At 36.1% G+C, this 21,950-nt stretch overlaps 1 protein-coding gene across 1 annotated transcript; it reads left to right on the top strand.

Moving 5' to 3' along the window:
* The first annotated feature begins 39 nt into the window (after positions 1–39).
* Positions 40–7,145, top strand: LOC139987812 (CD151 antigen). The gene is made up of 6 exons (XM_072004531.1): positions 40–669; positions 858–1,076; positions 2,837–3,019; positions 3,703–3,915; positions 4,966–5,173; positions 5,244–7,145. Exons 1-6 carry the CDS (start codon positions 607–609, stop codon positions 5,300–5,302), a joined length of 945 nt encoding a protein of 314 aa, XP_071860632.1. The 5' UTR covers positions 40–606; the 3' UTR covers positions 5,303–7,145.
* The last annotated feature ends 14,805 nt before the right edge of the window (positions 7,146–21,950 follow it).

Genomic DNA, 21,950 nt, shown 5'->3' with positions numbered 1-21,950 from the left:
GTAGTTAATTATCACTAGTTTGCATTTTCGAATATCATTTTTCACGAATCGAACATACGAATAAAATTTTCACGAATGTGAACGGAAATAAACTAGTCGAGTGTTACTCATCCGTAACGATTACACCGATTAGCTGTAACTCCCCCTGTGTGAAGTTGGCCCGTACACCAGTTATATCTGTAACGATCACATAAGTACATGCATATGGACATTTCACCCCCTCCTGCGTGTCTTTTTTTGTTTCGTGCCTTTCTATTTCCTTCCGGTTCCATCCGGTCGGTCGCGCATGAGGACGCGTAACGCAAGCGCACCTACAGATGCCAGTATTTGTACGGCACTGTGGAACCATCTATCACGCGGCGGCATTTCAGTCTTCAAGTTAATGCGAGCAAGTGCGCTTCGAAACTGATAAGGGAAAAAAAGAAAATATCGTCGGTGATAGGATCGTCAAAAAAGGAATTAAAATGAATTTTATCCCGCGCGTTAATGTTCTTATTTATCGCGACTATTAATGAAGTGTCATCGTGGGGGATTGACGTGACGAGTTGTCATTCTTTCGTTGCTGTCGCATACGCGTTCATATAGAAAAGGATTTAATGAATTAAAATGGAAAGGAAGAACTTTGGTGTGTCGCGAATTTTCGTGTGTTGCACAAATGTCATTTTCCTGGTGAGTTGTGGAAAAATAAATGAATTCATTTTTTGGATTACTATTATAAGATGAATAAATTATTCAGTTTTTCCTACTTTTCTTTAATTGCAAGAGTAAACGAATATTTTTTTCAAATTAAAAATTATTAAAGCTTTATTTTAAAGATGACGATTATTGCAATTTAAGGATGCTGCCTTCGTTTCCAGATATCAGGTTTCGCGTTGATGTCATTAGGAGCATTGTTATTAGCCGATGATGAACGTATTCTCCTATCACGTTTATTGGGACCAGGGGATATACATCCTGATCAACCACTTTTTTATTACATGGCATTTGCAGTCGTTGGACTTGGATTTCTGATCACGCTCACGGGTCTGCTAGGATGCTGGGCAACTTGTCTCTATAATCGATGCGTTACAGTTTCAGTAAGAATCCATAAATTTCCCTTGTATACGTAACAGTAGACCAGATGGTTTCCAAGTGTCATCATCAAGGATCGATTGCGATTTTTATATTATTTCTCAATGTACTTTAAAAAATCTAATACACCTAAATTGAATGTTAAAATTAGAATACTAAATAGAAAATAGATTTAAAAAATGAAAAATTCACATGCTATATGAAGTCTAAAAAGTATTAAGCATTATATGCAGAAGCATTATTTTCCATTCAAATATCAGCAACATATCTACGCAAAAACATATTACAATGATACTTCTCTGACATCCTGTATTAACTTTCATATCCGATTTCACATCCTCAAAATCGATATCCACAATAAAATTCCAAATTTACGAGGGATCTATGGCTATTTCTATGTTATTGGTATTTTGTATTATGCCGCGTTACAGTCTGAACACGCTTCTAAAGTAGTCGCGCATTTTAATCGTGCAAAAGTCAAGGTCTTCACGCGCTTCTTCGTCGGGGAGCTCGCTCGACAGACCAAACTGAAACCAGATTTCCCGCTTTGCTGGACTATGGTCACGCGTCGTTGCCCGGAAACGGATCTACATAAATCCAGGCACGCGTGCTCATATAAGGAGGGCGCATTCGCGTATCGCATAAAAACAGCAATTATTTTTCAGTGTGTGGCTTATTAGACGAGCGAACGCGTGATAACATGTGAAAATACAATATGTTCGTAGGCTATTGAACGTTTTTGTCAGGATGTAAAATTCAGATAAGTGACGATGTGAAAGTTATGGATAGTCAATTAGCTGCGAATACACGGAGATCCAACTTTTTATTAGTAACAGTCTGGTAACAAGATGCAGGTAGAAGGTGTGACCGTCTGAGTCAACGAACGAGACATGCTTCTCGTGTTTCACTTGTAAATGGTGTTGATGAGAGATACACATGCATTCTTATTTTTAACAGTATTTTCTTGTTACATATGATTTGCAAATTCATAATATGACGATAGGGTAGGACGTGTATGATTTGAAAAATTATTTAATTTAATTCAATTAAAAATTATAGTTATTTAATTTGAAATTATAAAATATGGTTTCATTTCCATTTTTATGTGATTACGAGATTGACACATTCGAATTTGAATTTGCTTTCATACAGCTTTAATTCCAACGAATAGAATCAATTCGTAGAACAGAAACAATATAGACATTATCAGTGGCATTTTTCTGACAAACGTTTCCTTTTCTCCTTAAAGGATTAAAGTAGGTGAAATGCATTAGAGTAAATTATCTAGCAACTGTACCGTTTCAAGCGATTAAGAGAGCATTGCTTGGAAATTGAAATAAATAAGCATAGTACTCCCAAAAAATACAACGTAACAACTATACTAAATTACTTTCTCATATAACATATTACAGAATTTAACTTGATCATTTAACAATTATAAATAATTATAACAGTTGATCATATAAATATGTATAATACATTATTATCACCAGTCAATTAACTTCATGTACTTAATATATGAATACATATACGTTTGTATCAAGTGGTAGCATGGAATAATAAAAATTACATTGTTTCATACACCGCGAAAATACAACTAAACGATTCCAACATTAAATATTCAATAACCAGCTAACCACCCAAGTACTATCTCTTAATTATATCACTCGTTACTTTACATTTTTACCTTTCATTCGTACTGTTTGCTTCTTGCTACTGCTTCTTAATTACTTCACTCATTACATTTTACTCTGTATTTTTTCAGTATCTTATCACGATAATCCTGCTATTACTTGGCGAATGCACTGTGTGCGTTCTAGTAGTATTCTGGCCTCACGTTCTGGGCATCGATGTTCGACCAGCACGATTGATACGAGCTTTGCAACGTAGTTACGCCGTTCCTGGTCGAGAGCAATTCACAGCAGCTCTTGATCTCGCGCAAACAGCGGTACGTTCCTATATACAGTGATTCATTTTTATGTATATATTGTACGTCTTACATAGAACATTCTGAAATTTTGATCCGAAGATGTACATAGTCAGATGTACATGTTACAAGATTTTTATTGCAAACATATATTTAGTAATAAATTAGCTTGAATTTGCCATCGTAAGCATATAGTAAGCGTTAAACATGGTCTCATTAATATTAGATAGTCAAAGAAATTTATGTCATTTTACTCAGTAGAGACATACCTAGAAACGGCGCTATATACCTAGAAATTTGCTTAGTTACCTGATATAAACTATTATTTAAATTTGATTAACTCAATTATAAATACTATTTTTTGAAAACGTACTTGATCAATTTGACTTACGAGAGGCTCGTACAATTATGACAAACGAGTCTTATTACAGCGTTAGTGAAATTTCAAAATATTTCGTATGAGACACGTAATACATTTGCAAGAGCTTCTTGCATGTGATCGAATATCGTTCGCGAGCCCTTGAGGTAAAGCGATTTGTAACGAGTTAACAAAGATAGCCCCGATGCACATGATCGACTATCGATCCAATCTCATGAGTGTTTACTTCGATTCTCCGAAACTGGTCATCGCTCGATTAATCGACTGGCAAAATGCAGTCACACAGTACACACCTTCCGATGTGAAACTGCGCGGGTCTTTTCAGTTTGCTTGCTGCGGCATAAACGGAAGTAGCAATTACGGTACCTCGTGGTGGCGACTACAGGAAGTCGGTCGACGAGAATTAGTGGTGCCTCTCAGCTGTTGCACCCTGAACAACGTAAACCAGACCGATTCTTTCCTCAACCCTGAACCTGCCAATCTTACTCTCTGCCAGGCTTTGAACCCTGCCGAACATCAATACGCCCGCCATACCACGGTACGTATCGTTAATCAGGATGTTGTTGATTATGCGAATGGAATTGGGAGTAAACTCGGCAAACAGTGCGATAAGCGACAGGTTTATTGATATGACAATGCAGAATTGTAATTGTTAGAAGTTGTGAGTCGATGGTTGGAAGGATATAAGAGTTGAATGTTTAGTTAAGTAAAAATGTTTATGATAAGTGTTTATGGTAGGTGTGTTGTTAAAATCTATGTCATAAAAAAATATTTGTTTTATGTCCAGTCACGGCGCCTCAAATATTTATCTTCCTCTCTAGTAAAAAAATGAAATTTTTAATCTTTCTGGTTATAATATGCCATTGTCATTTTCCCCATAAATTTTCACGATAACTTTGTCGCTTCGACGAATGGAAAATCGAGGCGAAATGAAAACAACCGTCGTTGTTCTTTGTGTCGCACACGCACACGTTTAATAATGACCCGCATGCAAATATCACAGTTTAAGGGAAATTCAGTCGGATACGGGTTGCGTAAAAGCGGCGTTGATGTATCGTGTAATCTGTATCGTATCTGGGTACAGACGCATCCGTCGGTAAAACTCGATGGAAAAAGCAAAGTTGACGCATTGTGCGAGAAAGTTTCCTTATCTCTCTTCCTCGCTGAGTATTAAATATCGCGGGACTGCGCAGAAACTGAATACAGATTGAAATGTCAACGCGCGTTGACGCTACTGTTATACAAATGGCATTATATCCATATACAGACCATATTTATAAAAGGCTACACATCTTAATTTACAAGTGAACTCATTTTGGACGTCGAAATGTAAAGAAATATGTCACATATATAGTAATTACAAAATACTTCAAGATAGTTTAGAACAGAGGAAATGATCTTAAAGAATTTTCAATATTCTTTCTACTTTAATATTTTATTTATTCTTTTTTGACCTACTCAATTATTTTTTGTCAAATATTCGTGACAAGTTATTAACTCTTGTATTGCCAAAATTATTCTTTTCATATTTTACATTTTCAAAAGGAACAAAAACATATTTATAAGCGAGCGTGTATTATTTTTATAGGGCTGTTTAGAGATGTTGGAGAAATGGACCCAAGACCAGGCATTAATACTGCTCACGATAGGACTCGCGGTGATTTTCGTGGAAGTAGGTGCACTTCTAAGCACATTCTTCGTCTGTTCAAAGGGCACTAGAAGAACCAAATCTCAAGCATCGACGTTTACATCCACGCAAACGCTTAGTCCGTTTAGCGAAAGTGACCACGACTTTGGTAAGAGATTCTTTCGTCTTTAATCTTCGTTTTTGTTTGCGAAATAGAATTTATTGTTAATCGTTCACAGGATTGGGAATCGAGAATCGAATGCATGCAGCCGGAACGACGTTTGGCACTAAATCATGAAGGTGGCTAGAGGGCAGTGAGGGTAAATCATTAAGTGACATTAAGAATACAAAAATTGCGTCAAGTTTGTCTAGACTTAACGACGTGAGGAGATTTAGCAAAAGTATAATCGAAGAATGGAAAAACCCGCCCAAATTTGAAGATGGCGTGTTACGAAGCGATCAACTGTACGAGGAACGCGCGATAGATGTTGTGCCAGATTATTTCCATAAAACTTGCTCGAAAGAGATGAACGATCTCGAAAAAGATCGGCACGATAAAAGAGAAGCGGGGAAATCACAATCACATAATAGTAGCGGGACTGTCAGGAGTATTCCAATAAAAAATTATCAGGCCTCGATAGCGCATAATATTGGGACACTTAGGCGATCAGAGGCGCCTCAACTTCAATTTGAATCTTCGATGTCCGAGCCTGATAAAAATTTCAACGTAACAAAATACAGAACTCTGTCTTCTCCACAAAACGAAATTGAATCTCAAAGTCGACGATCAATCACAGCTTCGAAACGCCGGGAAACCTTGAATCCTGTCAGGAGATCCTGTCACTCTTGCGATTACCAGCGCGAAATTCAAAGCGGGCACCGTAAGATTAATTCGAAGTTAAAGACGTTAGACAGAAGGATAACCAAAAGCGAACATAACGTTTCCGTGCAAAAAGATGATCAAGATTTCAGCGATTTTGGTGAGTGTTTTTACAAATCTTCGTCTCAAAAGTATAATACTACTCGTCGAAGATCGAAAGATACAAAGATGAAAGGACAATCTAACAAGGAAACCGTGGAAACCGAAGGTTCCAAGCATTTGAGGAATGAGAAATCACGGGTTAGAAGCAAATGGGGCACCATTAATCTAGAACGTGGACACGTTGGTCAAAAGATATCGGCATATGAGGAAAATGCTAAACGCGGTAGTCGCAACAGGGAGACTTTCGATACGTATCAGGTATTTCCTGAAATAAAAAAGCATCGAGCTATTGGCGTGCCATTGGTAGGCATGCATAATGCATGTGGTTTGCCTGTAGTTGCTTCCTGGCACGATCATGAGCTACTAGAACCTTTGAGAGTCAAAGGTAGAGTTTTAGGGACGTTGAGACCGATTTTCAAAGGGTCACGTTCCTCCATAAATTTCCGCCATCGAACTCATCCTAAAAGAAAAACACCAACGAATCAGAGCATGTCTAGAAAGAATCGACCGTCAGATTTGAAAGAGTCCGATAAAAAAATCGATTATCCATCGATAAAATCGTTAGTTTCTTTGAGAGCAGACACGGGAGAAGTTCGGAAAAGGAGGAGACGTAGACCATCGTTTAAAACGAAGAAAAGTGGTACTACATTTTCGTCTAAAAGTACTATGAAAAGAAGGCGAAGATCGGATGGAAGAAAAGATAAAGAAAATACTCTAACTGGTAGTCTTCGTAGGAATTCGTACGAAGCTGGCAGCAAAAGACAAACTTTATACGCGAGGGATGATGGAGAGGACGCTGTACAAGTTCTCAAAAGTTTATGTTTAAATCCATTAGCTCGAACGAAACCTGAAACAGACATGATATGGTAAAATCAATGAAACAAATATATTTGATTGAACAACCATGAAAAATCAGAAATATCATTCAAGTTGATACAATAATAACGAAAACCGTGTAGTACAATCGTTTAATTAGGATTATCTTAATCTTTTATTTACAATAAATGCTATATGTTACTGTATCGATTAAAAAATAATTGTAATTTGATTCGTACGAATAGAATATTATTAGTATATTCATTATATGCTTTGTAAATATGCCTCATTAATTGTATTGTATCCTTGGATGTTATAATAAAACAAAACCCTTGCTACCCTCGCTGGAAGTATTCGAGTATGTTAATGAGAGTCTTTAAAAACTATTCTTTTAAATATTTTAAATATATATGTAAGATTATATTAATCAATATGTTACGTCGCGTGAGATGGTCCGTGCGACGTCTCTCATGGTCTGGCCGCCAAGGCCTACACATCGTTACACTGACCCGCAATAAACCTAAGGAACTACCATAAACCGAACCTTTTTAGCCTAATTTCTATTCATATAAGTATTTTCGGTTTATGGATGGTCCTTAAAATAGTCCTTATGTTTATTGCATGCTCTTACAAATTACGGAAAAAGCGGATGTTCGTTTAGCGAAATAGCAGGTTTTTCCCATGAACATCTGCAGGAGACTTTCTCCTCATATTTTTATTTATTAACGTTGGCTATAACCAATGGGCATCGCGGATTCGTTGTTCACACTTTTCGGTAGAAAAGTAAGGGTTCTTAGTTCCAAAAGGCACACCCACACCGAGCTTTCCTCCTTAACAGTACGAGACGGGTCTACCTTTTTTTTTTTTTTTTTTCGTGGGGAAATCCTCATGGACGCCTGGCCGCCCTCTGGGGGGCGGCGGGTAGTGTCGGATTCTTACCGACTAAAACCCCACGGTGGTCTTCATGACGCTTGTCCGGAGTGTCCCGGTTCCTTTCTTTAGATTTGCTACCGCAACACTCCTTCGTCGTCGTCTCCCTTTGTTGTTGTGGGAAGCATCCTGGTTGAACGAGACGGGTCTACTACTGTTCTTCCAATCTTCGTATAGTTAATTCAACGGTCGTATCCTTAGAGCAGTCATCTACTGTTTTTTTTCCATCTCAGTGCAGTCATCTACTATTGCTACACATTTAGATCAATCAAATCTATTGTTCTTTCATTCTCGACGTAGTCATCTCATGAAGTCAGTCAACTCCAGATCCAATAACAGGATATCATCCTCACTACGGTTTACGCGACATCAAGTTAATATATTATATACTTAGACGACGCAATATTAAGGGTAATAAGTTATTGAAAATATATATATTATAGAAATGTTGATTACAGTTTTATTACGCAACAAAACACCCCTATTGTCCCACAAGAAATAAGGGGATCGACCTGTTCGCGGTGTCGATTGTTATAATCGTAACGAGAATTTACGACTCCCGTTGACGCGTTTCATCGCGATCGTGTCTCTCCGCGACTGGACGAGAAAACAATACTTAGAGAACAAATATCTTTATATATTTTGCCTCATTATACTTCAATTATGTTTTAATGATAAAATATCCATTAAAATTGAATAAATCTTGCTGAATAAATTAAATTTCTATAGCCCAGAAGAAGCTGCAAAACTTGGAATATGTTATATACGTATATTGGAATAATATGTAACTTCTTTTCCCTTTGGGAAGAGCACTATAGCAACTTTGTTGTGTACACTTTAATTGTGTGCACTTGTAGGGTCTTCCGCTGGAGGGTGGCGGTGGGCGTATGGCCCAGGGTGGCGTTAGGAGATGTGGTCTCTCATAATGCCCGAATTAGATATTAGAAATGACTCTCTTGGAAAGGGAGAAGACGCAGGAGTGCTCCAGCATTAATTCAAAAGAGGCCCAAGAGCACCCCTATTAAGTGTTATAAACGCCACCATGGGGTTTTAGTCGGTAAGAGTCCGACACTACCCCACAGGGGCAAAAGACCTACACTAGAGAAACGTCCTGGGACGCCTAACGGACTAACGTTCTTTGATTTCGTATTTTACTACTTCGTGTCTGATTATAATAACTCTAGTTTATTAATTTAATAAATCACAACAAAATTTTAATATTGCAAAAATGTAGAATTAATTGAAAAAGACTAAGATAATGATTGTCCAACGATGCCCCACGGTATCCCATGTTGCAGTCCAGTCTAGATCATCCAAAATGCTTTTCGCGACTTTTGGTGACCCAAACTGGACTGTAGCGTAGTTCTTGGCTTGGTATCGTCCAAAGATTAATCAACTGATTAATTTTTGGAAAACGATGCCAATTACCAGGTCTCACCACGAGGAGGTGACTACGCACGAGACCCGCCCATGAGTTACTCAACATTACACAAATATGTCGACATTCAAGCTGTTAACAAGAATATCGAGTTCTGATTCTACTTCATGGGCCTGCGTAAAGAGATAAATATTTCGTAGCCTATCTGCGAAACACCTGTCTCCTACGCAGCGAGTACATGAATCTTAACAGAATTGAAACAAGGCATACATCGCGCAACATCTCTCTCTCATACACAATTTAGACGAATCTTTACAAACGTAAAACAAAACATAGACAACACAACATCTCCCTCCCATACACAGTTTAGACGAATTTTTACAAACGTAAAACAAAACATAGACAACAAAACATAGACAACGCAACATCTCTTTCCTATACACAGTTTAGACAAATCTTTACAAACATAAAACAAAGCATAGACAACGCAACATCTATCTCCTACATAACGAGTACATCGATCAGTACAAACATTGACCAATAATACACAACCCTATTGGCAGCATTTGGTATCAAAGACACATTTGCCTAACTTGGAACCAGAGAAGGAAGATGAAACTACTGATACTCCATATACAATTTAGAGTCTCGCAAAAGGAACATACGACTTGTTGTAATAAACTTCTGAAGATATCGAAAGCTATAAACTCTGACGTGACCGCAATATGCTTCTCTTAAAAATGGGAAGAACAAGAAGAAGCCTGAACAATCAGACAATGAAAGAAAAATCATTCGGCCTCTAGCATATATATTAAATATGCTATGTTCAATTATGTAACTGAAATGTATTTTCTGTAAATTGATGAATCTGAAACAAACTCATTTACTGCATTTGGTATAAAAGAAACAGGCATCCCTAAAACGAGAACATTTTATACATGAAATATAAACTACCAATAATGGTCAATTATAGATCAAATTACTATTGATTAAATTTTAACAAAAATAGAGAATTGTTTGTATCCTTTTAATCGAAATTAGGGTTACGTTGAAAACAAGAATTTTAAGTAATTGAATTTAAACTGAATTAAAAATTGAAAAGTTCATTTGAAATAACTAAGATGAGAGAAAACCCGATTATTATAAAATCACTTGCTTTGTTTTTTAACTTTTAACAGTACCTATTATTTCCTACAACAACATAGTGACTTGTAACATAGTGAACCGAAAGATATGCACATAAATCATTTTGTGCAGAATTTTTGTTACAAACGAACGATGATCGCGAATGAACTTTTGTTTCATGCAAATGAAATTCGAATATTTATAAAAATTCTACATTACTGTTAAAAGATTGAAAATAGCGCGGTTGAAAAAAGTCTGGAAGTTATGGTTCTAAGAACGAACAATCACTAGCATTAATTCTAATAGCAATGAATTAAATTTTAAAAAATATTTCAAGCCTTCATAGTAACATTAAGATATTTCATTATAATACTTTGTTACGCATGAAATCGCTCACAATTCCATACATGTATATATATACATTATATATTCGTAATAAAGTTCTGTATTTTAGCAGTTATGGTAACGTTAACACTGATAAAGGAATATGTCTTATAGCAGTATTTTCAGTAATAAACGTAGTAATAAGGGGCGTATTAATAAGGGGCGCTGAAAAAGAAACAAAGCAGTAGCCAGAAGGGCTACTAAAATTCGATCATGTTCCACTCTATATAAACCCGATCAACAAACCGTGAGTGGAACGAAATATTCTTATTTCGCAACGCTAATTTACTACTAATATTTATGAAGCAGAAAATTCTCAAAATAAAACGCGACGAGTGCTTCGTTATATTAATTAATCTATCATTAAAAAAAAAAAAGAAAAATCTGAAAATTCCCGAAATTCGATACGCAACGCTAATAAATATAAATCTATGCACTCATATTTAAGCAATACGCAACACTAATAGCGAGAGGTCGAGGTGCAACCATTTAAGAGGTTGCTGATGAATGATCACATTTGCACAGCTCTTGTAGCTGTATCGTGTGATCCAGGAACAGTGTCCGACAAATTCAGTCGGAGGGTATTTGGGTATTTCGTAAACGCAACTCTACTTAACAAAACGCGATCATTCATTATCGCAACGCTAACAGGAAAAATTAGTAGAACTCGCGATGGGTCAATATCGCAACGCTAATTTTTACAATGAATTTAATGAAAGTTAGTATTTACTATATGAAAAAAACTATTTCAAATATTCTAGTATTGCTACTTGCAATACTATAAAGATTAATTGAAAACTAACATTTTTATAATCTAATTTTAGATAATAGAAAACAGGATAAATTCTAAAAATTCATAATATAAATGGCAAAAGACAATCGCGATATCGTAATTCGCAACTCTAAAGCACACGCGATTATCATTTTATCGCAACTTTAATTCAAACCGTAACTATTCTCTCGCGACACTAATAGAAAGCCGCGATGTTATTTTGCAACTCTAATTCAACCCGTAATTAATCTGTCGCGACACTAATAAGAAAAATCGCGAGTGGAGGGTCGATATATCGTAGTACAACCATTTAGGAGGTTGTCCACGAACGATCACACTTGCACAGCTCTTGTAGCTGTATCGTGTGATCCAGGAACAATGTCCGACAAATGCAGTCGGAGGGTTTGGGCATTTCGTAAACGCAACTCTACTTAATAAAACGCGATCATTCATTATCGCAACGCTAAAGGGAAAAATTAACAGAAATCGCGATGGAATAATATCGCAACGCTAATTTTTACAATGAATTCAATACTATATGATGCAATACTATAAAATTAATTAAAAACTAACATTTTTATAATTTTATTTTAAACAATAGAAAAGAGGATAAATTCTGATACGTATAATTCTATAAGAAATTCTAAAAATTAATAATAAAAATTGCAAAAGACAATCACGATATCGTAATTCGCAACTCTAAAGCAAACGCGATTATCATTTTATCGCAACTCTAATTCAAACCGTAATCATTTTCTCGCCACACTAATGCAAAGACGCGATGTTATTTCGCAACTCTAATACAATCCGTAACTAATCTCTCGCGACACTAGTAAGAAAAATCGCGATTTGGCCAGTGGGACGATGGACCGATATATATATCGGCCAAAAAAACAAAAACTACTACTACTACTACAAATACTAAAAGCGAGCATAGTGACAAAGTAGTAACAATAATGACTTCCCATGCTCTGGATGACCCAGAAGATGGTGAGCCATTAGTAGTTGCCCTCTTGAGTGACAGTTTGTCGGGCCTCTTCGGCTTATAGCCTCTTCTTTCTTCGGGCGCAATGCCCGCTGAAACTTAAATCTAAGCTCGAGTCTTCTAAATCGCAAACAAAAGAAAACTTGAAAATAAAAATATAAACCGCGGAAGCTGATTGGAGTGCACATGGACTGATCAACGATCACAGTAGTGATCGTTGCCCACTCGCATGTGCGTGCTCGAGCAATAAACGTTCGTTTCGAGCCCATTCGCGACCGCGACCGCGAAATTCGAAAAATCGACAGGCAAAACCAGAGACGAGAGCATGCTCTACTCGTGCCAGTTTCACCGTCGATTTTTCAAATCAATTTCCAGAAACAGGTTGGTCACACGAAAATGTGCCTACCCGACCAGAGACTGTGACAACCTGCCCGGCCCTACCTACTTATAATTAACAGACACACCAGAAAGTATACTACCTATCCTACCTAGCGCTATATTTAAAAATGGCAAAACATGCACACCAACACACTCACTCCACGGTTCTCACACAAACGCCCGGGCGCAAAGGACCTACACTAGAGAGGACGTCCCGGGACGCCTCCGACACCCGAGCTTAGCAAACATACACACTCTAAGGTACGTACCTTTTCCTGAAATCGACTGACGAAGGCTAGTGATCATTGCGTACAACGTGATAAAACACGTCTACATAAATTATATTTTTTAAATGAATATAAGTAAACTTGGAATTATAATAATAATTGATAGCAATATTATGAGTGCATATACACTTGATCGCGTGGATGACATTATCACAAAATGTGATTGTATCGAGACGTAAATTGAATCGATATATGTCTCGATATTTTTAATATTTGAAGTTTTAACGAATGAAAAAAAGCGACGCAATTCCACGGCCTAATAACACACATACACAATGTGAAAATTACGTCGTGCACGATACACTAACACATCGTCAGTCGCTGAGAAATTATTACTTAATTCTAGATCATCATGCCCAATGTCTTTCTCCCATTCAAGTAGCACCTGGGCACGTGAATGAGGTCCTGACAATGGGCACGGAAAGGGTTAAATCTGAAAATCCTGATCTAAAAAGATGATTAGTTTGTGTAATTTTTATTTAACGGACTAACGTTCTTTGATTGTATATTTTACTATTTCATTTTTTATTAACTCTACTTTATTAATCTAATAGTAACTAAGTAACTCTACTTTATTAATTTAATAAATCAGAACAAAATTTTAATATTGCGAAAAGGTAGCGCTAATTAAAAAAGATTGTGACTCAATCAAATAGAACAATGACTCTAAATATATTACTAAGAAAGAAATAATTTCAGGCGATCTCTTTATCAAAGCACATACTCGAAAATGCAGTAGCAGTGTTCAAAATTATTGCTTTGATTCAAAAATCTGCCTGTCGCGAAGTGTCTTCTTGCACGTAAAATTTCACACATTCTTGTACGGAAAAATATGAATTTTATTTAATATTGAGTTGTCTAAAGAACGTGACTTATTGTCACGATCAATTCATTGCTTAAGATCAAGTATATTTATGTCATACAGGTATATTCGTGTAGATATTTGTCATTTGCGAATATTCATATGGAATATTAACATGCATATTTATAAATAACACGAATATATTCGGAAATGTATATGTTTAACCTAACTATTAAAAAACTAATTATTATAATCGCGATATGCAAGAAGACCTATCCTAAACTAATAAATTTGAAAAAAGAATGTTACTACTCACGGGTACAAAAAATACCCGTGGTCACTATGCTCGCAAGAAATTCTACGTAATACAACCGGTCACCCGTGCCGATTCGGACCTTTCATCCTACGACATGATTGAGTGACCGGAGGAACAGAAATGCATGCGACTCACCGTTCGATGCGGAGGAACAGAGGACGTTACCCTGGATGCTGTGGTACCCCAGCGAATGTCATCAGGGAGACTAACATCAGGCAGGAATCGTTGAATGGCCAATGGTAGGAATGGGAGTTGCGAAAAATCTGTTACAAAAGAAAACATGATGAGTGATTGCTGACTATTTGAAAAGTTGGAGATAATGAAAAATGAAGGTTTCTTAACTTTAATAATTTTAGTAATAATAAAGATTGAAATTCTAATAAACTTTGATTAGTATAAAAACTGAAACTCTAATATGAAAGTTCAAAATCTAAAAATTAAGAATCTAATGATTTCTGAAATATGTTAGTCATTTGTTTCATAATTCGGTATGAAGACTTTAACACTTATTTTATTTTAATGAAAGAATAACCTCAGAAAATGCTAACCTCCTTAAGTTTCAATCAAATTGTATTTCTTAATTGATAGTGATCAATGAAAAATATACAGAATAGACATAATTGAAGTACGATATGGAAAAATACTTACATTATTGGCTTTTGAGCCACTGTTAAAACATTCCCAAATGAAGACGAAGAAGTTGAAGCAGTGATATGTCTATAACAAAACATAAGATATCATTAATATCGTTAATATATAATAACAAACTTGAAACTTTAGCAATAATAAAGAGTAACGTCTAATAAATATGTAAATTGGAACTCTAATATAAAAGTTTTGAAAACAAAACACTCAGTGATTTTTTATGCGTATCAGACAGTTTTATTGTACTTTAATGTTAAAACTTGAAGACTTTATTTCAATTAAAAAGGACATTTACAGCTATCTAAATTATCAATCATTTTTATTTTATAATTAACAATATTTCAAACAAAATATAATAAATAGAACAAATTAAAATACATTATATTAAACTACTTACATTCTTGAGCTCCTGGAGAGGCTTTATCCTCTTGAGGGAGGCACTGACTCTAATACCGGAAACGAATATTCAAAAGAATAAATATATAAAAAAAGAAAAATAAAAGACTACGTTACCGCGACCGCTTACATTATGATCGGCGAACAAGAACTCTAATATCGCGTACAAATTTGATTGATAAAATTTCATTACTTTCGCGTATGATTATTCGATCGAATTTGATCAAAATTATCGTGATTTTAAAATATTGAAAAGAAACTATTGCGTAGCAAACACTGACTCTACAACCGCATTGCGCGCGGTCACAAATATTCCCTGAAAATAAAGCTGTTTAGTAGCGTGGGCTGTGGGGGGGGGGAGGGGCGGGGGTGGAAAAGAAGCGAAACGTTGTTTCGACAATTTTTTCTTTTCCCTATCGAACATTTATTTAGGAAATACTGCTATTGTTTTATACTTAAAAATTATTATTAAGAAATTGGAACAAATATGAAAAATATTATTTAGTTGAAAATTGTGAGATATTTCTCGATAGCGAACAAATGCTTACAAATATCGTGAATGAAATGCAAATGTTTGCAAGAATTATACTGTTCGCTATTAGAATACATACTGTGAATTTTCGTTATTAGAATACGAAATATACATTCCACTAATACACTATAGTCGCGTGTTATAAATATTGGAAAATATTTGCAAGAATTCAAAAGTTGGTCACTAAATATACTTAAAGAATACTGCACAAACACGCGCGAAACCTTGCTTCGAGGTATTTGAATCTAACTGTTACTAAGTTCCAAGTTTATGACGTTAACTATAGTAAATTCACCTAATATAGGAAAGAAATTGAATTCGATAAGTGAATTGTTTTTATATAACTCAATTTGAAACAATAGATAATTCATTAATAATAATAGAACAAGATAATTCGTTAAAAATTCGTTTGAAATAAGAGAATTATTTCATACATCGGTAATAGAAAAATAATTTATTTAATCGTCTTTACTTTCATCTTAGTATTTCAAATAATTAAGAAATGATCTATTATGAAATATGTACCAAATACATTTTAAAATAAATATAAATTGTATATCGAACGTTACCCATGTTCGAATAAAAAGACTACAGAATTGTTCATGCAAAGCTGTCTCAGTTAAAATAAATTCATTGGATTGATCATTAAATTGACCATAAAAATTCATCGGATTGATCATTAAATTGATCATAAAAATTCATCGGATTGATCATGAATCGTTTTTGCGTTAATATGTTAATATTCCTGTTACTTTTATATTATTCCTGCTATCGATAAATAACTTGCACAAAAAATAACGAGAATTTAAAACAGATGTATAAAATAATTAAATGAAATCGCAGTCAAACTTAAATTTTATTATAAGAGCTTACGAAAGAAGCTAATATTAGAAACTAATAACAGTATCATTTAGTAAATAAACGATTGAAGAAAAATTAAAAGAAGAAGTTTTAGAAAACCACTTAATTTCATTATCTTAATGTCTAGTGAATCCTGAAATAAATGTTTATTAATTAAATGATATTAATATCGAGATATAAACGATAGTAAAAAATATAGCAATGAATAGTACGAAAAATATACTAATGATAGTAATGAAGAACCGACGCCACCAATAGATTGGAATACGTTACAAATCTGACGCAATACGATCCACGTTATTCGTACGACAGGAGACGACTGAATGACACCTTGTGCCTTTGTGTTTCTGAGCAACTTCCAAAGCGTTGAGGGAAGGGAGGGGGAACGCACGAGCCAGCGGTACAAGCAGGTACACAGTTAACGATTACATACAGTTACAGATTAACGATCTATACAAAAAAAACGTATACAACTACAGAAACATTCATCTTCTACGCAACGCTTACACAAATCTTTCAGAATTGGCTCACAATGCACTTAACATATGGATCTATCTTATGAATAATTAATGTTAAAACGCACGCATACCACGCTGTCCAACGGTGTCCCACGCTGTCCAACGGTGTCCCACGGTATCCCACGGCGTCCAACGTTGTCCCACGGTGTCCAACGTTGTCCTACGGTGTCCAACGGTGTCTCACGGTGTCTAACGGTGTCTAACGGTGTCTAACGGTGTCCCACGGTGTCCAACGATGTCCCACGATGTAGCCCAGTAGTCTGGATCATCCAAAATTCTGTTCGCGGCATTTGGAGATCCAAACTGGACCAACGTATCCCACGGTGTTCAACGTTGTCCCACGGTGTCCAACGTTGTCCCACGGTGTCTAACGTTGCCCACGGTGTCTAACGTTGCCCACGGTGTCTAACGTTGCCCACGGTGTCCAACGTTGTCCCACGGTGTCCAACGTTGTCCTACGGTGTCCAACGGTGTCTCACGGTGTCTAACGGTGTCTAACGGTGTCTAACGGTGTCCCACGGTGTCCAACGATGTCCGACGGTGTAGCCCAGTAGTCTGGATCATCCAAAATTCTGTTCGCGGCATTTGGAGATCCAAACTGGACCAACGTATCCCACGGTGTTCAACGTTGTCCCACGGTGTCCAACGTTGTCCCACGGTGTCTAACGTTGCCCACGGTGTCTAACGTTGCCCACGGTGTCTAACGTTGCCCACGGTGTCTAACGTTGTTCCACGGTGTCCAACGCTGCCCCACGGTGTCCCACGGTGTCCAACGTTGTCCAACGGTGTCCAACGCTGTCCAACGCTGTCCCACGGTGTCCAACGATATCCGACGGTGCAGCCCAGTCTGGATCATCCAAAATTCTGTTCGCGGCATTTGGAGAACCAAATTGGTCCAACGTATCCCACGGCGTCCCACGTTGTCCCAGGATGTCCAACGTTGTCCCACGGTATCCCACGGCGTCCCACGTTGTCCAACGTTGTTCCACGGTGTCCAACGTTGTCCCACGGTGTCCAACGGTGTCCCACGGTGTCCAACTGTGTCCCACGGTGTCCAACGATGTCCCACGATGTCCAACGGTGTCCAACGCTGTCCAACGGTGTCCAACGCTGTCCCACGATGTCCAACGGTGTCCAACGGTGTCCAACGGTGTCCAACGGTGTCCCACGGTGCAGCCCAGTCTAGATCATCCAAAATTCTGTTCTCGGCTTTTGGTGACCCAAACTGGACTGGTGCGTAGTTCTTAGCTTGATATCGTTTTCCAAAGTTTAATCAACTGATTAATTTTTGGAAAACGATGCCAATTACCAGGTCTCACCACGAGGAGGTGACTACGCACGAGACCCGCCCATGAGTTATTTAGCATTATGCATCGGTCTCGACATTCAACCTATTGGCAAGAATGTCGAGTTCTGACTCTACTCGATCATGGGCCTGCGTAAAGAGATAGTTATTTCGTAGCCTAACCGCGAAACACCTATCTCCTACGCAGCAATTACACGAATCTTTACAAACGTAAAACAAAGCTTACACGACGCAATATCTATCTCCCACACAACGCAACATTATCTCACTCACACGATTACATCGATCGGTACAAACATCGTACAATAATTTGCAACCCTATCGGCATCATTCCGTATCAAGGATACATTTATCTAACTTGGAATGAATGCAAAGAAATGGGGCTACTATGGAAAAGGAGCCCCAACAATCAGACGATGAAGAAAAACCGCGGCTCGCCCGGAACGAACGTAATCGCGATCTCTCGAAAGAACTAACAAACCTACGTGACGTACCCCCGTGCACCAGATAACTTAAAGATTCAGTGGAAGCGCAAGCATTGACCTTCGCTCGATTCCTGTCACGTCGTTTGGATCTTATCACGGTCGATGCCACTTACCGATGATACCAGTGTCCAGCAAATGGGCCTGCAATTTAACACACTCCAACTGAACAGTTGAACCCGGGAAGGGACCGCTGAACAGGATTACAAAGGCAAGGCCCCAACTGAACAGTGGGGTCCACCCCCGCGAGTTCGAACAGAATTACGGAGGACATTAAATGCAGGTCCCCTGTCCAAGTACCAAAGTACCAATCGGACAGTATTGCAGAACTGCGACTCAATCGTCAACAGATTCACAGGTATCACCAGCGTGATGACAACGCCCGCGATTCGAGGCAAACGACGAGCAGTCGTCGAGTAGTCACCAAGACAAGAGGTGTCCTTGGGCGACCGTCGAATCCACAGAGTTGTCCAGTGCACGTTGACCCGCACGTACCCGGAATACGCGCGAGCGAGTACGCCACGCGCCAGTTTGAAAGAACTGAGCGATCGTGAAACGATAAATCGCGGGAACAATTTTTCTAATGTGGTAAACGAGGTGATCGAGAGAGACGAGATTTATATTTTTCGTTCCAAGATGGATAAGTATCTTTGTACGAAATGAGCTTACAATGCACATAACATAGCTAACTATCTTATGATTAATTAAAGCTAAAACGCACGCATCCCACGGTGTCCCACGGGGTCCCACGATGTCCCACGGTGTCCAACGTTGCCCCCGCGGGGGGGTCTTAGTCCAGTCTAGATCACCAAAATTATTTTGGATGATCAAGACCAGACTATATTCAAGTAGTTTTTAGCTTGATATCGTTTTTCAAATAATAATACTAATATTCAAAATAGTACTTGGTGTATTATTATTTGGAAAACGATACCAATTACCGGGACCCACCACGAGGAGGTAACTACACTCGGGTCCCATTTACATAAACAGTTTTTAAGCATTGGAAGCAGAGATGAAAAATTATTTTATAACAAAGAAGTAGCGTGCATTGAAATTTATTAATTAGAATGGCTGTAGTACATGGATCTGCATAATCATACTTGAATATTGAACTTACCATCGAAGAAACGAAACCATTCAAGGTACCAATTGTATTGCGTATGGATGAATGGTGAGTTGTCGCTACCTTCGATTAAATTGCACTTGCTTCCTTCATTCTACGAATACGGTACTGTTTCCTTGGTTTTGAGCAGACATGGAAAATTACATTCCATCCATAGACACTGAATAGGTACACTCTGCGTTACTACTGGTTTTATATGAAATAGTGAAATGAGAAATTAAATACTTTAGTATTTAAAATTAAAAAATACTACTATATAGAAATACAATAGCACTTCAGGGACTTGAAAGATTTCGTAAATATTAAATAAAACAAATTAAATCATTAATTTACTCACAACGAATTGATGGTATTCATTTAAATCAATGAATCAGAGTTGCTTCCAATTAATGATACAACTGTTATAAATTAAGAGCATAATTACTTTGAATTAATAGGAAGATACGGTTATAAATTATTGATATAATTGTTAAGAATCAGTGGAGTAATTGTTTTAGATTAATGGCTTAAATTTTATAAATTAATGGCTTAGATGATATAAATTAATAGCTTAAATGTTATAAATTAATAGCTTATGTGTTGTAAATTAATAGTTTAAATGTTGTAAATTAATAGCTTAAATGTATAAAATAACAGTTTAAACGTTGCAAATTAATAGCCTAAATGTTGTAAATTAATAGCTTAAATGTTATAAATTAATAGTTTAAATGTTGTAAATTAATAGCTTAAATGTTATAAATTAATAGCTTAAATGTTATAAATTAATGGCTTACATCTTATAAATTAATAGTTTAAATGTTATAAATTAATGGTTTAAATGTATAAAATAAAAGTTTATATGCTACAAATTAATAGTTTAAATGTTGTAAATTAATAGTTTAATTGTTTGTATTAATAGGTTAAATGTCGTCAATTAATAGTTTAAATGTTATGTATTAAGAGGTTGAATGTTGTTAATTAATAGTTTAATTGTTATGTATTAATAGTTTAAATGTTGTTAATTAATAGTTTAATTGTTTGTATTAATAGGTTAAATGTTATTAACTAATAGTTTAAATGTTGTTAATTAATAGTTTAATTGTTATAAATTGTCGTTTAAATGTTATAAATTAGTGATTTAAATGTTGTTAGTAAATAGTTAAAATGTTATAGCTTAATAGTTTAAATGGTTTATGTTGATAATTTGATTCGCAACAGTTCTTTTTCGATGTTCACAGTTCAAGGGGTATAGGACAAATGAGCTCGCGCGCGAGTAGCGCGTTTCTTATATACCATTGGAATGCACTTGACAATGTACTGTAAGGTCAACAGAACGGTAACGGCTTTTTAATATCTTAAAAGTTGGTTTTTTCATTATCATACAATCGAATTTAATAATTTTTTAATTTTTACTGTAAATTGTCGCCTTCAACAATCTATTATAATAATTATTTCTATAATTTTTATATTTTTTATCGGCTAAAACTAAATGTACATTTCTATGGTACTACTTTTTGATGTAAAACTGTTTTAATCTATATTCTATATTAGTTTATGACAAACATAATTTTATTATAATAGCCAAAACTGAAGTTGACTAGTGGTCAAGAGTCCCAAAGAGAAAAAATCTAAATAATATTTCAATTTGTATTAATTATTGATTTTTCGATATTCTTTTACAAACATTTTCTACTTTGATGATCCATTATAATATTTTATAACTATTTACCAATTTTCATAACTTAATTCTAAGCATATAACATTGTTCAACAATTAATTATTAAATATATAAATCTAATATGTTCTTACATGCACAAGTTTGTTTTAGTTCCTAATATAAGATCATGTTAAAATAATAAAAATTTTAGAATTTATACATCAATTAATAGCAAAAGTAAATAATGATAATAAATTATTTTCAATTAAAGAAATTTCTCTTTCCATGA

Source organism: Bombus fervidus, chromosome 1 (assembly GCF_041682495.2).
Source record: "Bombus fervidus isolate BK054 chromosome 1, iyBomFerv1, whole genome shotgun sequence".
Lineage (NCBI taxonomy): Eukaryota > Metazoa > Arthropoda > Insecta > Hymenoptera > Apidae > Bombus > Bombus fervidus.
The sequence above is the reverse complement of the archived record's forward strand: the minus strand, read 5'-3'. Positions and strand labels throughout refer to the sequence as shown.